The following is a 17,727-nucleotide window of genomic DNA, read 5'->3' on the forward strand; positions in this document are numbered from 1 at the left end:
TCTGAACAAATATCATGTTTTTTTTTTTTTTAATTTTTTATTTAAGAAAGGATTAGTGAACAAAAGCATAAGGTATGAGGGGTACAACTCCACACAATTCCCACCACCCAATCCCCATAACCCACCCCCTCCCATGATAGCCTTCCCATTCTCTAGCCCTCTGGGAGCATGGACCCAGGGTCATTGAGGGTTGCAGAAGGTAGAGGGTCTGGCTTCTGTAATTGCTTCCCCGCTGAACATGGGCGTTGACTGGTCGGTCCATACTCCCAGTCTGCCTCTCTCTTTCCCTAGTAAGGTGTGTCTCTGGGGAAGCTGAGCTCCAGGACACATTGGTGGGGTCTTCAATCCAGGGAAGCCTAGCCAGCATCCTGGTGGCATCTGGAACCTGGTGATTGAAAACAGAGTTAACATACAAAGCCAAACAATTTGTTGAGCAATCATGGATCCCAAGCTTGGAATAGTGGAGAGGAAGTGTTAGGGAGGTACTCACTGCAAACTCTAGTGTAATCCTGCTTTCAGGTATATATTTTGCAGTAGTTTATGGATACGTGTGCACATACGCTCTCTCTCACAGAAACTGGTGTATGTCTAGGTTATGGGACTTTGTTAGAAAGTGAACTACCTGAGATGAAATTAGAGTGTACTATAAAAGGAAAGGTCTCACCCGAGTAATGAAGCTGAAGGGTTGTCATTCCACACGTGAAGTCTCTGGATACACTCTGAGGTGAAGCATGTTGAGATGACAATCGTTGCTTTGGTTAGTTTGTGATCGGCGGATGCAATATTATTTGGTTTGGATTGGGAGATGCATACGGGAAAGTGAGCCCTATCCAAGGGTGCCAGGACTGGGGGAAGTAGGGGCTCTATAGTGAAGATGTGAGGTTCCTGCTGTCTTAGGGTTCAAAAAGACAATCAATAGTTAATATTATCATCACATTGTTTGTTAATTGGGTTAACTTTGAAAAGTCCCTTTGTTATGGTTTGCTGTACAGTACCCAGTATCTTGTATATAGCTGTGCTATTGGAAGCTTCTAATCTACTTGGTCTAGGCTTTTGAGAGAGTCCGCATATCAAATACGTAGCCTATCTATTAAAAAGATTCAGTTTGTCTTTTGAGAACCTTTGAGATGTACAATTGATTTCCCCCTCTCATATTAATTAACTACTGATTTATATGTCTACATTTTGCTAGGAGTGTACATAAACACCATTCCCATCACCAAAGGACCGTGACCCATCCCTCCCGCCCACTCCCACCCCCCACTGGCCCAGGAAGCTACATGTCTACCCCTCACCACTGGGTTTTTACTTTGGTGCCCTACTTACAATTTGATCAGGTCCTGCTTTTAGTTTCCCTTTCAGATCTTCTAAGTCAGCTTCTGTTGATGAGTGGGATTATCCCATACTCATCTTTAACTTTCTGACTTAGTTCACTTAACATAATTCCTTCTAGCTCTGTCCAAGATGGGTCAGAGAAGGTGGGTTCATTGTTCTTGATAGCTGCATAGTATTCCATTGTGTATATATACCACAGCTTTCTCAGCCATTCATCTGTTGTTGGGCACCTGGGTTGCTTCCAGGTTTTAGCTATTATGAATTGTGCTGCTATGAACATAGGAGTACACACCTCTTTTTGGTTGGGTGTTATGGAGTCCTTGGGGTATAACCCCAGGAGAGGAATTATTGGGTCATATGGAAGGTCCATGTCTAGCCTTCTTAGAGTTTTCCACACTGCTCTCCACAAAGGCTGTACCAATTTACATTCCCACCAGCAATGTAAAAGGGTTCCTCTGTCCTCACATCCTCTCCAGCATTTGTTGCTGCTGTCCTTTTTGATGTATGCCATTCTTACAGGAGTGAGGTGGTATCTTAGTGTTGTCTTAATTTGCATTTCTCTGACAATCAGTGACCTAGAGCAGTTTTTCATATGTTTGTTAGCCTTTTGGATCTCCTCTGTAGTGAATGTCTTGTTCATTTCCTCTGCCCATTTTTGGATGGGGTCATTTGCTTTTTTGCGGCTAAGTTTGCTGAGCAATTTATATATTTTGGTGATTAGTTTCTTGTCTGATGTCTGGCATGTGAAGATCTTCTCCCATTCTGTGAGGGGTCTCTCTGTTTGTTTAATAGTTTCTTTGGATGTGCAGAAGCTTTTCAATTTGATGTAGTCCCATTGGTTTGTTTCTGCTTTGGTCTTCCTTGCAATTGGGTTTGATTCATCAAAGATGTCCTTGAGGTGTAGATGGGAAAGTGTTTTACCAATGTTTTCCTCTAAGTATTTGATTGTTTCTGGTCAGACATCTAGGTCTTTGATCCATTTGGAGTTGATTTTTGTTTCTGGTGAGATAAAGATGCCAAAATATTAAACAAGATCTTGGCCAACCGGATACAGCAACACATCAAAAAGATTGTTCATCATGACCAAGTGGGATTCATCCCAGGAATGCAAGGCTGGTTCAACATCCGTAAATCAATCAATGTCATTCATCACATCAATAAAAGCAAAACCAAAAACCACATGATTATCTCAATAGATGCAGAGAAAGCCTTTGACAAAATCCAACACCCATTCATGCTCAAAACTCTACAAAAAATGGGATTAGATGGGAAATTCCTCAAGATAGTGGAGTCTATATATAGCAAACCTACAGCCAACATCATACTCAATGGAGAGAAGCTGAAAGCATTCCCCCTCAGATCAGGGACTAGACAGGGCTGCCCACTGTCACCGTTACTCTTCAACATAGTATTGGAAGTTCTTGCCATAGCAATCAGGCAAGAGAAAGAAATCAAAGGGATACAGATTGGAAGGGAAGAAGTCAAGCTCTCACTATTTGCAGATGATATGATAGTATACATAGAAAGACCTAAAGAATCCAGTAGAAAATTACTGGAAGTTGTTAGGCAATATAGCAAGGTATCAGGCTACAAAATCAATGTACAAAAATCAGTGGCATTTCTTTATGCAAACACTAAATCTGAAGAAGAAGACATCCAGAAATCACTCCCATTTACTGTTTCAGCAAAATCAATCAAATACCTAGGAATAAAGTTGACCAAAGAAGTGAAAGACTTGTATGCTGAAAACTATGAGTCGCTACTCAAGGAGATAGAAACTGATACCAAGAAATGGAAAGATATCCCATGCTCATGGATTGGAAGAATAAATATCATCAAAATGAACATTCTCCCCAGAGCCATATACAAATTTAATGCAATACCCATCAAAGTTCCACCAAGCTTCTTTAAGAGAATAGAACAAACACTACAATCATTTATCTGGAACCTGAAAACACCTAGAATTGCCAAAACCATCCTAAGGAAAAGAAACAGAAATGGAGGCATCACACTCCCAGACCCTAAACTATATTATAAAGCCATCATCATCAAAACAGCATGGTACTGGAACAAAAATAGGCACACAGACCAGTGGAACAGAATTGAAAGCCCAGAAGTAAATCCCAACACCTATGGGCATCTAATCTTTGATAAGGGGGCCCAAAGGATTAAATGGAAGAAGGAGGCTCTCTTCAATAAATGGTGCTGGGAAAACTGGGTTGAAACATGCAAATATCATGTTTCAAGACTCAGTCATTATTCAGTGGTAATTTGGGAGATGTACCCCATTTTGGTAGCATGACTAACTTTAGATACTTCCAGGATCCTGTGCTGTCTTAAAAAAGGTGGAGGTAGGGCAGGGGTAGATGGCATAATGGTTATGCAAAGAGACTCTCATACCTGAGGCTCCAAAGTCCCAGGTTTAATCCCCTGCACTACCATAAACCAAAGCTGAGCAGTGTTCTGATAAAAATAAAATAAATGAATGAAAATTAAAAAAATGAGTAAACAAAATTTTAAAAAGGTGCAAGCACCAAACATCAAGATCTGAGTTCAAGAAGCTCAGCAAGAGAACTAAGTCTATGCTAATAAAGCAAAGACAAATATAGAAGATTAAGACAATGTCTTAAAAGGAGTTCTGAGTACTCACAAGACTGGAATAAAATAAAAACAGTGGGTAAAGACTGGATCACTCTATCAGAAGGCAGGCTGTCTGCTCTCTCTGACTCTGGAGTTCTACTCAGAGTTAATCATTTGTCTATTACTGAGGAAATGATATTTTAAAATATTGTACAATTTTTTTATATTTATTTTATTTATTTATTCCCTTTTGTTGCCCTTGTTGTTTTATTGTTGTAGTTATTATTGTTGTTGTCGTTGTTGGATAGGACCGAGAGAAATGGAGAGAGGAGGGGAAGACAGAGAGGAGGAGAGAAAGATAGACACCTGCAGACCTGCTTCACCGCCTGTGAAGCGACTCCCCTGCAGGTGGGGAGCCGGGGTTCGAACCGGGATCCTTATGCCGGTCCTTGTGCTTTGCGCCACCTGCGCTTAATCCGCTGTGCTACAGCCCAACTCCCCAATATTGTACAATTTTTTACATCTCTCCAAAATATTTCTTTTTTGGGAGGAGGGGGGATTTTAGTTATATTCACTGATATGCTTTCTCCTTTCATGAGGAACTGTCAGTTTCAGACATGGAAAATACCTCAGCTTACTATCCCAACCTCACATTAATAATTGGGGGGGGGTAATGGTTTAAACTAGATACATGTATATAACATTTCTCAATTTTCTGCAAAATAATCTCACCACAAACCCAGGTCCTCCTCCTCCACCATCACAGACAAGGACATGAACAGTCACTGCCCTCCCCGTCAATACACCAAACTCAGCCCAAGTCATACTTTGTGTTTCCCCTTTCTGTTCTTTATTTCTCAGCTTCTGTCCATAGGTGAGATCATCCCATATTCATCCTTCTCCTTTTGGCTTATCTCACTTAATATGATTCCTTCAAACTCCTTCCAAGATGAGGTGAAGAAGGTGACTTCATTAGTCTTAATAGCTGAGCAGTATTCCATTGTGTATATGTACAACTTTCTCAGCCACTCATTTATTGTTGGATATCTGGGTTTCTTCCAGGTTTTAGCTATTACAAATTGTGCTGCTATAAACATACATGTATACACATCTTTTTGGATGGGTATAGTTCCTTAAGATATATCCCTAGGAGAGGAATTACAGGGTCATTTCTAGCCTTCTGAGAGTTTTCCAGACTTCTTCCACTAATTTATATTCCCACCAGCAGTGCGGGAGGGTTCCTTTACCCCTGCAAACTCTCCAACATTTGTTGTTATTGTTTTTTTCTGATGCATGACATTCTCACAGGAGTGAAGTGGCATCTTATTGTTGTTTTTATTTACATTTCTCTGACAATCAATGACTTGGAGTAGTCTCATATATCTGTTGATATTTTAAACCACTTCTTTGGTGAATATTCTTTTTATATATCCCCCCATTTTTGAATGGGGTCATTTTTTGTTGTTGTTGTTGTTGCTGAATTTGGTGAGCTCTTTATATAGTTTGGTTATTAGCCTTTTGTGTGCTGTGTGGCATATAAAGACCTTCACCCATTCTGTAAAGAGTCTCTTTCTTTGGATGGTGGTTTCTTTTGTTGTGCAGAGCTTTTCAATTTGATGTAGTCCATGGGTTTATTTATTTATATAAATAAATAGGTATCTATTTCTGTAGGTATCTATTTCTCTCTCCCTCTCTATATCCCCCTCCCTCTCAATTTCTTTCTGTCCTATTGAAATAAAATAGGAAAAGAAAAAGAGAAAAAAATGGTCACTGGAAACGATGGATTTGTAATGCTGCTACTGAGCTCCAGCAATAACCGTGGAGGAAAAAGATAAAAAAACAAATACTGGGGGTGGGGCGGTACTGCAGCGGTGCTCGCACATGACGCAAAACGCAAGGTGGAAGAATCCCAGTTCGAGTCCCTGGATCCCTACATGCAGGGGAGTCCCTTCACAGGCTGTGAAGCAGGTCTGCGGGTGTCTTTTTCTCCCCCTCTTTGTCTTTCTCTCCTCTTCCCATTTCTCTGTCCTGTCCAACAATGAGTGACAACAACAACAACTACAAGTCTACAACAACAAGGGCAGCAAAAGGGGGGGGGGAAGCCTCCAGGAGCAGTGGATTCATGGTGCAGGCTCTGAGCCCCAGCAATAACCCCAGAGGCAAAAAAAATACTACTTCTCTCATAAAATGTGAAGAGTCAAGTCGAGGTCATTGCCTGAAGAGGTGACTGACTTTCCAGATATTAAATTTTTGTTCACTGAGTTTATGCTCTCTCCCCTTCAGAAGCATTCCATCTGGATAAGCTCAGACAATGGTCTTAGGCTCCATCTCCTTTTCCTCCTAACTTAAGACAATGTGTAAGAAACTGTTGACAACTTGCTCTTTGCCCCTTGATGATCATGTGTGTGACTAATCACAGTAACACAGAAATCTCTCTTAAATGGAGGAGAAAAGAGAGCCCGCAAAGAGCCAGAAGTGACTCTGGTCAGTCAAGGAAAGAGACAGTATGAGGAATAGGGCAATAGATTCTTCTTACAAGAAAGAAGTTCTGAGTCTTCTTTACCTTGTAACTTCTGATATTTGAGCCTCAGATTAAGTGTACAGCCCCAGAGGGCAACAATAACTGGAGGTCCTGTAATACATTTTGGAAAAAGTCACTCCTCTATATCCTATCTCCCGACAGAACCTCAGCCTTGTATACCAGCCTTGTATATCTTCTTCTCAATGGTGCCACTTGTGACACGTCTTGCTGATTTCACAATAACATAATGCTGAGCAATCGGGAGGTAAAATACAAAATATGGGGATATTTGATCCTTTACAGTTGCATCTGGCCTACTGTAGGGAAGGCATAGCAGCATGGGGCAGGCTAGCTGGTGGCTCAGCAGACTCTAGAGTGTGTCAATCACTTTTATTGTTCCTCGAAGGCAAAAAGGTACTTTTGTCTAGTTCAGAATTTCCCCCTGTGAAAGCTGGGGTTGGGCTAGTAAGAATAATAATTCATCTTAATCCCTGACACTTATTGAGCACTTACTCTGGGGTTGATAGGGAGAGTCTTGGGTGGATAAACAAGGACCTAGAGAGGAAACAGAATGTCCTTGGGACTGCAGGGAAATTATGGGACAGTTCTGAGAAGCATCTCCAGACCCACTGGCTGGCCAGCTCTAAGATCAGATGGAGCAATATTGCTTCTATATGACATATACATTACGGTTTAAGGTAAATTTTTATTCAATATGAGAATTCTGCTACAACACAGATCTTTTAAGCAACTGCCATAAGAGAAAATAGGCAACCTTTAAAGTGCCAGACTTGCAAACCTAATTATAAAATAAATGTCATAGGGTGAACTAGCTCATGTGCAGACGAAGGTGGTGAAGATTGTATGTTAAACTTTTTTTTAAAGCTTTTACCAAGTTTCCACAGAGGTTGGACCAATTGACAATCCCACCAGGAGTGCAGGAGGGTTCCTTTGACCCCACAACCTTTCCAGCATTTGCTGCTGTTACCTTTTCTGATGTATGACATTCTCTCAGGAGTGAAGTGGTGTCTCATTGTCTTTATTTGCATTTCTCTGACAATCAGAGACTTGGAGCATTTTTTTCATGTGTTTCTCTGCCTTTTGGATCTCTTTTGTGGTGAATATTCTGTCCATGTCCTCCCCCCATTTTTGGATGGGATTATTTGTTTTCTTGTTGTTGAGTTTTGCAAGTTCTTTATATATTTTGGTTATTAGCCTCTTGTCTGATGTATGGCATGTAAAGATCTTCTCCCATTCTGTGAGGGGTCTCTTGGTTTAGGTAGTAGTTTCTTTTTTTTTAAATATTTTATTTTATTTATTCCCTTTTGTTGTCCTTGTTGTTTTATTGTTGTAGTTATTATTGTTGTTGTCGTCGTTGTTGGATAGGACAGAGAGAAATGGAGAGAGGAGGGGAAGACAGGGGGAGAGAAAGATAGACACCTGCAGACCTGCTTCACCGCCTGTGAAGCGAACTCCCCTGCAGGTGGGGAGCCGGGGTTCGAACTGGGATGGGTAGTAGTTTCTTTAGCTGTGCAGAAGCTTTTTAATTGTATGTAGTCCCATAGGTTTATACTTGCCTTAGTCTTCTTTGTAATTGGATTTGTTTCATTGAAGATGTCTTTAAAATTTATGTGGAAAAGAGTTCTGCCAATATTTTCCTCTAAGTATCTGATAGTTTGTTGTCTAACATCCAAGTAAGTCCTTGATCCACTTGGAATTTACTTTTGTATTTGGTGAAAGATAGTGGTTCAGTTTCATTCTTCTGCATGTTTCAACCCATTTTTTCCAACACCTTTTGTTGAAGAGACTCTGCCTTAGGATCGTACAACTAGTCACTGAGTTTATTTGGGAGATGGTCAAGCCCATGAGAACTCATTATCCTTTGCTTCCTCTGTGCTTTGTGGTTGCTTTTTCACCATCTATGTAAAGAGAAAAATACATACGATTCATCTTTGATTTACACCATTAATTCTGAAGCTGACTCACACAAATATAGTTTTTCAAGAGAAATTATCAGAAAAAAGCACACAGGAGTTCCAGGAAGAAGAAATGCACAGGTAGATAGAGAGTTAATGTAATAAAAATTTAAGCTTTTTGGAGCTTTGTAATTTGTTATTGTTACTATTTTAAATAAATGAATCCTTAGAAAGAAATAGAATTTTTTTCAGAGCAACAATGAAAAGATTATGTTGTATTAATAACAGTAGCATGAAAAATTGTTCTAAGGGCCTATTATTTAGTCATAAAGTCTTATCATAACACAAAATATTTCAAAGTTTACAAGTCTATAAAGGCTATTTTTTTTTACTTTATAGTAATATAGACTGAACTGTAAACATATGTGTTTTCCTAAAGTAAAAATCTTACTCAGAAAATGATTACTTATGTTCTAGAGTAATAAATGATTTTTAAAAATTTCCTACAAAAGTTATTGCTAGGATTTGATGCTTATGGTCCCCAATAGTCATATGTTTTCTTCACAGAGAGTGACAGACACAGGGAAATAGAAGAGAGAGAGAAAAGGAAGATAAGGGAGAGAGAGGAAGCTCCATTGCTTATGACCAAGGGCTTAAACCTGGGTTCTCATGTATGATCTACTGGGTGATTTATCACCCTTTCTCAAATGAAAATGTCCATTATTAATTCCAAGAATATTCTAAATATTAAATGATAGTAATTATGTAATATGTATCTAGACACTATCCAATGGTCCACAGTCATCATAACTTCTATAAAGGTCTATTACATGTCACCTTACAAGTCAAGTTTGCATTATGTTTTAATAGTAATTCTGAAAGGGATTTCCCCAAGTTGGGTTCCCTAGAAGCAGACCCAGAAATGAAAATTCATGTAAAATTGGTTTGTTGAGGAGAAACTCCCAAGTAGAACAGATAAGGAGGTAGAACAGCAGGATAGGAAAACCAACAAAACAAAAAACAAAACAAAAAAGCCCAGCAAAGCAAACATGAATGCACCCCTGAAAGAAATTTCTTTGGAAGGTCACATTATCTTGATCCTTCAGAGTCTCTGAAACATGAGTTAATACTTTGGAGTTTTCCTCAACCCACTGCAAAGGGACCAGACTCATACTCCTTGACCATCAGTTAGGGGCCAAGGGGCGTCTGGTCGTGGGCAACTCCTACGTACTTCTAGTGCTTTGCTGCTGCAGATAAAAATGCAGTCAACACCTCAAAGGCAGTCATCAGAAAAAGAGTCACACATTGCTGAACTGTTAGAGGGAAGAAAAATCAACAAGAGGGCTATAGATGGAAAGTTCTGGATGATGTACTGACTATGTCCAATGTACTTCTGATATCATGAAGCCAGAAAATCTTTACCCCAATATATTACTGATCTATCTACAGTTACTATGAACAGTGTTACCATGGGCATGCTACATATATATTCCATTTATCTCAGTTTAAGAAAATAAAGGAAAGCAATGAACCGGGGATTCATGTGAGCATTATATAAAATAATATATGTGTGTCAATCATTGCCTACTATAGCAGAGGTTAATGATCATATTAATTTTTAAAATTCACTTCTATATAGTATTATAACTGTATATGCTGGGGCAGGGGTTTTCTCTTAGTGTTATAATATTATTTTTGATTCAAAATGTATGCATAATATAAAAAAGAATTCTGGGGTGATAATGAGGAATGCATTTTCAGTAGCATGAGATTGCTAAGCTCTATTGGAAAATAAAGAGACTGGGGAGTTGTTCAGATATTGTGGTAGCAAGAATATAAGTCATTCTGACACGGCTGCAAAACTCAGAACTAGAATCTTGTATGTCATCTGAATTTATCATTTCGCATCATTTCAAAAACTGCAGTCACATATAGGTCACGAAGACCTAGCACTTTTGTAAGGAATAGTTATGAAAAGCAGTACTAATAGAATTTGGTAGAAAGATATAGTAATGTGAAATATAGTACATTCAGACTTCATCAACGATAAAAGAGAAGGCATCTTTTAAAAAATAAGTGTTTATTTATTACTTTTAGTAAACAAATGACCCAGAAAGAAAAATACAGAGAGAGAAAGAGGGAGAGAGAGACTGGAGCACTGCTCAGCTCTGGTTTATGACCGTGCTGTGATTAAAGCTGGTGGAGTTTAGAGCCTCAGGCAGAAAGTCTTTTGCATAACCATTATGCCATCACCCCATCTTAAGTGGGAGCCAGAGACGACCCGAACTGCCCCTGCGGCTCCAGACAGACTATGACCCACATAGTCAACGACTGCCACCTCTCCAGATTCAAAGGAGGTCTCGAAACTCTACATCAGGCTCAACCTGACGCTGTTGACTGGCTACGGAAGAAGGGCAAACGCTAGAAGAAGAAGAAGTGGAGGCATCTGAATTAGCACTGAAGCAATGTTAATTGTCCAGTTGAAGCAGAGTGCTGAGCTGCAGAGATAGGCCACCTGGTAGGGCATGTTTTGTTATGTGTGGCTCAGGTTTGATCCCCATGGGAGGAGGTGCCATGACATTGGTGGAGGCCCTGGTATTGTACTGCCACTCTACCCCCTTTCTCTCCATTTCTTTATATATATATGTATATATGTATATATATATATATCTTTATATATATATATCTTATTGGGGGGATTAGTGGCTTATAGTCAACAACAAAATACAGTAACAAAAAAATAAAATGCAGTAGTTTGTACAGGTGTAACATTTCTCAGTTTTCCACACAACAAACCAACCCCCTCTAGGTCCTCTGACATCATGTTCCAGGACCTGAACCCTCCTCTACCCCACCCCAGGGTTCTTTACTTTGGTGCGATACACCAAACCCAGAAAACACAAAGAAGAAACTGGTCTGGATTTGGTCTCTCTTTGTCTCTTGGTCTTTCTTTGTAAATGCATAAAAGTGACCTGGGAGTAATGAAATCAAGTACCTGACTCCATTAAAAAAATAATAATAAAAACCACTACTGAGACTTTTAGAACTCCAAAAAAAAAAAAAAAATCAACCTTGTATAATTCAATGTAATGCTTAAAGCCTTTGGGGAGATAGTCTCTATGCGTTTCTTTTGCTCCTCCTCTTCTGGCTTTCTTTCTTTCTTTCTTTTTTAAATATTTATTTGCTTAATTATTTATTCCCTTTTTTTGCCCTTGTTGTTTTTACTGTTGTTGTAGTTACTGTTGTTGTTGTTATTGTTGTCGTTGTTGTTGGGTAGGACAGAGAGAAATGGAGAGAGGAGGGGAAGACAGAGAAGGGGAGAGAAAGATAGATACTGGCAGACCTGCTTCACCGCCTGTGAAGCGACTCCCCTGCAGGTGGGGAGTCGGGGGCTGGAACTGCTCATCTGGCTTTCTATATCAAGTGTGCAAGGTCATCCTGACCATTTTTGACCAGGACCTTTACACAGAGTTGAGTGCAACAAGCAATGTAGATTGATGAGAAAACATCTCTTTCCAAGATAAATATCAAATTGCTTAATGTTTGCTGTAAAAGTGGTGAAATCTTCGAGCTCGGTGTTTTGTTTTTCCCTGCTGCACAATTCACTGCATTCACAGATGCCATCTGGATTCTCTGCATCACCTCTTTGAGCTTGGGAACAAGGAGTAATGATGTCTCACTATGCTGATGTTGATGTTGCTTACAGTCCTGTGAATTTTTATATCTTTTATCCCTGACCCAAGAGTCTGATATCTTGTAAAACTCTTGAGACAGAAACAGATGGATTCCTTAACTTTAACGTAAAGGTCAAATCAAATTTATGACCCAAGATTGTATGAGATGCATTGATTTTGAGACTTTTCTCAAAGGATTACCATTGAAGATTAGGAAGATGAAAACGCCACAGTTATCATTCACCACCTTTTTATCCCTGAACTCAGGGATACTTTCATAAGAAATGAAACACTTTCAGAAGAGGCAAAAACCTATCAGGACTGGATTTGGTGTACTACACCAAAGTAAAGGACTCTGGAGTGGGGGCAGGGAGGGGAAATGAAGATCCTGGAGCATGATGGTGGAAGAGGACCTAGGTGGTGGTGGTGGTGGTGATGGTTAGTGTTATACGGAAAACTGAAAAAATGTTACACGTGTACCAACTACTGTATTTTACTGTCAACTTTAAACCATTAATCCCCCCCCCCCATAAAGAAAAAAAAATGTCAGGACTTCACACCACATGCTCTCATCAAAGCCCTTCAAGGAAGCTGTCTGTGATTGTGTCCTTAATCCTGGAAGAATCCGCGTGAACGGTTCTTGATAAGCTGATAACTTTTATTTCCATTGGTTCCCCTGCAACATTATTTGACTGTGGACTCAATCACTAGATATGAGCCAAACTTTGTAGTTCCAAGCCCCTGTAGTGCTCAGAGGTTCACATTATTAGAAGACAGTTTAGCAACTAAAACACAGGCTGGATTGAAGCTGATAACCTGTCTCAGAGCACAGCTTTCCTGCTTTCTTCTTGAATGTATGGCATTGATGGTCACACTAGGTCTAGTCTCACCATTGATGAAACCCAACCATTTTCTCCTGACAATATCACAATGGTGGAGTTGGCATTTTTATGTAAATAGCTGTTCTCTGATTCAGTAAGCCCCAGTGCCCCCTGACATTTTCCTTTGTGACCCTTATCAGCCACTCACTGGCCAAACATGAAGAAACAAAGAGAGCAAAGAAAGGCTATAAAAGGGTTACAAGCAAGAAGTGCATTGTGGTTGTGACCAACAAGAAAATTCAGAAATGGGTGACTGAACACCCAAGGATGTCTTGTCAACTGGTCACAGACACAATTGTTCAAAGCTTGAGAAGTGCTTAGCACAGTGTCAAGATGTCACACCGAGATTCACAGGCGATGACAATCATAGATGCTAGGTTAAGGCCACTTAAAGTTTTCTAGACCATAGCACACAGTTAAACATCTGCGCTCTGTGAAACATATGATCTGTGCCTTGCTTGCTTCTTATTTTTTATTTCTCACAGCACCTGCACAAGCTGCAATAGGAAGTTTATTCATTTGTGTTCTTGAGCGTTGGGGCATTCTGTTAGCCTAGCCTAGCACATTGTCACTCAAAATGTTTTAAAATAAATGAGAGGTATAAGGGCTAGGGAGATCGGATAATGTCTATGCAAAAGACTCTCTGTCAGGCCAGTGGCTCCTAGGTCCCAGATCAGTCCTCTGAACCACCATAAACCAGTGGAGTGCCCTGGTCATTTTCTCTCTCTCTCTCTCTGTATCGATCTCTCTGCATCTCTGTCATGCTAAACAACAACAACAAAAAATGATAAAAGAAATAATTCCATACTTAAATAAATGAATAAAGGGTGTACATGAAGAGACTTGATAATTTTATCTTCTGAATGTCACTACTAATTCAGTAGCACAAAATTAAGCATGGGCCTGGTTCAAAGACAGGCAAGTTTTTCAAAGAATTTAGATCCCATAGGAGCTGCCCTGAAACCAGCCAGATATGCCTAAGGGCACATAGCACTGATCAGCAGAACTTCCTAGCTGTCCATGGAACTAGTGAGTTTTAGAATCCTGGGGTTTGTGGGGCTATCAGAGCAAAAGAAAAAAAAATCACTAGAATTATAGTTTATTAAATTAATACAAAACAATGACCAGCAAAGCAAACATTAAAAACACAAGCACAAATTGTCTGTATTAAAATAAGACTTTTTAAAAATTTATTTGGTCCCTCTGTAACCACAGACAAATTCCTTCTCTATGGTCACAGATGAGACAGGCTTGAGTTGGTCTGGATAGGCTGGGCTTAGAGAAGAAAAATGAAAGGCAGTAGCAGACTCAGCACCACAGTGGTAGGTGTCACCTTCCCAGCACTGTTTGAACCCTTGTATTTCCCGTGCATATCTTCTAGGATGGAGAGCACAGCATCCATGGTCTCCTCGCAGGTGGCCTGAATCTGATCTTCTGGAAGAACAAATCCATGTGTTCCATTGTCCCTCAGCTCAAAAGTGTACGAGAAAGGGATGCCAATGTCCAGGGCCCAGTCTCTGGAAGACCCTGATGTGGAATCTATCAATGAAGACATGAAAGCAGAGTTTAACATTGGACTGCAAAAGAGCACATTGCTGCAGTCATTTCAGGGAATGAAGGTTCAGTTCAGTTAAGTAAATAAACTCTTTTATAGCAGGGCCTTGTGGATAGTTGTCTTCTCCTTGATATTTAGCCCTTTTAGGGCAGGGTTATCGCTGGGGCTTGGTGCCAGCACTATGAATCCGCTGCTTCTGGTGGCCATTTCCCCCCTCTTTTACTGGATAGGACAGAAAGAAATTGAGAGGGGAAGGGAGGTAGAGAGGGAGACAGAGAGACCCCTGCAAACCTGCTTCATTGCTCATGAAGTTTCCCTCAGCAGGTGGGGACTAGGGGCTCTAACCCAGATCCTTCTGCAGCTCCTGGAGCTTAGTACTATGTGTATTTAGCATGTGTGATTAGTACTATGTGCTCTTAACCTGGCACACCACTGCCTGACCCCATGGGCAGGGATTACATCTTGCTCAGCTTCCTCATTGACCCCACCACTCAGAATACCTGGATTTATGCCTGGCACAGAGCAGAGACTCCGTTAGTGTTTCAACTGAATCAGACCAGACACCCTAGTATTGCAAGATTGAGCAGAAACAGAATGGAACAGAAACAGAATGGCCTACAGGAAAACTCTCACACCGTGATTATACTCGTGGTCCTCTGGTGGGTGGATGAGGTGGTAGCTGGACTTGGAGGCAAGCAGTGCACTCTACATTCAACTCGATTGTTATTTTTTTAGATTCTGTCTCTGGGTTCCACCTACTCCGCTTTCTGGGCCTAATGGGTCCTCTGTGAACTGAATCAAATGACCAAGGCTCACTGGACAGGTTTTTTTCTGCGAACTGTGCCTACTTACTTTATAGCTCTTTTCAACTAAAGCTAAAGGAATTCTGTTCTCAGCTAGTATATTATTGGTTTTTATTTCTGTAAGTTTATACCTTCTCCCTAGAGACCTTATTCTGGATTTGTAAAGACTTCCTTGATCATTTTGATTTGTAGAACTTCCTGTTGATACCAGAATCTCTTCTCTCCTGCTCCTGCCCACCTCACTCCCCAAAGCCCACGGGCTCTTTTCTTGTCTTAGATATTATTGAAGAAGCATAAGAGAGAGAGATACTCACATAGAATGTCTGCACTCGATCCAACTCTATAATTGGTTCCATGCTTTGCTTTCAATGCATTTGCTGCCTTCTGTCCAACTTGGATCTGTAGGTGGGAAATGCAGAGACAGATATCTAGTGCCAAAATTAAATGTAACAATCCAGAGGGTTTGATATTTTGTCCAAGTCTTTATTCTGAGTTCAAGACCATCTTTCCAACTTCCCATTATAGATGACCCATGCACATCCAAATCTAAACCGCCTGCTTAGTGTTTCAGATCAATATATTCAAACCCAGTTTAATGATCTTTCTAATAATTAGACTGTTCTTATCCTCTTACTTCTGGCCCATTATGCTCCTCCAAACACAAGTAAAATCTTAAAGTTGTCTTTGATTCCCCTCCACTCAGTTATCAAGTTATATTTCCAGTGTCACCACCCTTTATCTGTATCAATACCTCTGAAATGGACTATTGACATCATCTACTAAGTCTAATACGTCTACATACCCTTCACCAATTCTTTTTTTTTTTTTGGTGGTTATTATTGCTGTTGTTCTTTATGTAGTCGTTGTTGGATAGGACAGAGAGAAATGGAGACAGGAGGGGAAGACAGAGGGGGGAGAGAAAAATAGACACCTGCAGACCTGCTTCACCGCCTGTGAAGTGACTTCCCTGCAGGTGGGGAGCCGGGGGCTTGAACAAGGACCCTTACGCCGGTCCTTGCGCTTTGTGCCACCTGCACTTAATCTGCTGCACTACCGCCCGACTCCCTTCACCAATTCTTTTTAAAATGAATTTGTTTGTTTGAATAGGACGGAGAGAAATTGAGAGAGTAAAGGGAGATAGAGAGGGAGAAAGAGAGCTATCTGCAGCACTGCTTCACAGCTCATGAAGCTTTCTTCCTGCAGGTGGGAACTCAGGCTTATTCTCAGCTCCTGGTGCATGTTAATGCATGTGCTCAATTGAGTATGCTACCATCCTGCTCTAAAGGTGGAGTTTCTTATAACAGTGAAAAAAGGAACCTTTTGTTTAGGTCCCGAAAGGTTATCTCTTTAGTGCTTTGTCTCCTCTGGTTGTCCCAGAAAACAGTGGAACACCTGATTCTTCTTCTCTCTCCTTTGGACACTAGACGGCAAGGCCTCAGAGTACCAGTGTCTCTGTTGCACAGCCTAAAGACACTTCCTAGTGAAAAATAACAAAAAGCCTGTAGCTACTGGTACATGATTTCTAGGTATGCACTCACCAGACTTTAAATTGTCATCTCAGAGAGATGTCTGTGCACCCAAGTTCACAGAAGCATCGTTCACAATAACTGAAGGGTGGGAACAATCCTCATAAATAGATAGCTGAACCAAGCAGATCTGATATATGTGTGCTCACCCACGCCTTAAAGACGTAGTGCTAAGTGAAGTAGGTTGACCAGTCAAACAAACAAACAATCAAACAAAAAACATGTGTCACCTGGTTTCACTATTTTGAGGGGTAAAGTGGTTAAGCTCAGAGATAAAGAAAATAGAACAGCAGTTGCTAAGGGCCAGGGGAACAGAGAGTTGCTACTGGTATAACACTTCAGTTATACAAAATGAAAAAGTTTTGGAGCTCAGTACCACAATAATCCAAATATACTTAACACTATTGGACTATCCACTTACAGGTGGTTAAAATAGTAGATTTCATATTACCTGCATTATACAAGTAGAAATAACTACAGAAACAACAAAAAAAGCTAATAAATATAACAGTAAACCTAAAAAAAATTGTTGATTTTTGTATATTGCCCTTGAGTTTGCAAAAGGACAGAGAGAACCAGAAGGAGAGCTCACTTACTTTACCGTGTCTCCTGTCCACGTATGACCCTGTCTCCTACAACACTGGAAAAAGTTGTGTTGTCTCTCCCTCTCTCTGTCTCTCTCTGAAAAGCCAACATGGAGCAATGATATCCCAAGATGATAGAGAGTAATAATATTGATAGTAATTCTGCCCATCAGTGCCTGGGTAAACCCAGCTTCATTCAGAGAAGGACAGGAAGATGTTGCACAATTTCCTCGGCCCAGTTGAGTTTCACAAGCACTGCCCCTCACAAATATTCCCAGGCAAATACCAGAGGCAGAGTTTAGAAGAAAACACATCATTGTGTTTAGCAGGAAAGAGAGCAGATACCATTTAG

At 40.4% G+C, this 17,727-nt stretch overlaps 1 protein-coding gene across 1 annotated transcript in view; it reads right to left on the reverse strand.

Moving 5' to 3' along the window:
* Window positions 1-13,990: 13,990 nt before the first annotated feature.
* Window positions 13,991-17,727, reverse strand: part of CPO (carboxypeptidase O) — a 28,302-nt gene continuing 24,565 nt past the window's right edge. Inside the window, exons 8-9 of the mRNA XM_060193401.1 lie at window positions 15,580-15,664; window positions 13,991-14,446 (exon numbers count right to left, since the gene is read on the reverse strand). Coding sequence (XP_060049384.1) covers window positions 14,184-14,446; window positions 15,580-15,664 — 348 coding nt within the window. The 3' untranslated portion in view covers window positions 13,991-14,183. The remainder of the gene's footprint in view (window positions 14,447-15,579; window positions 15,665-17,727) is intronic.

This window comes from Erinaceus europaeus, chromosome 7 (genome assembly GCF_950295315.1).
Source record: "Erinaceus europaeus chromosome 7, mEriEur2.1, whole genome shotgun sequence".
Taxonomy (NCBI): domain Eukaryota; kingdom Metazoa; phylum Chordata; class Mammalia; order Eulipotyphla; family Erinaceidae; genus Erinaceus; species Erinaceus europaeus.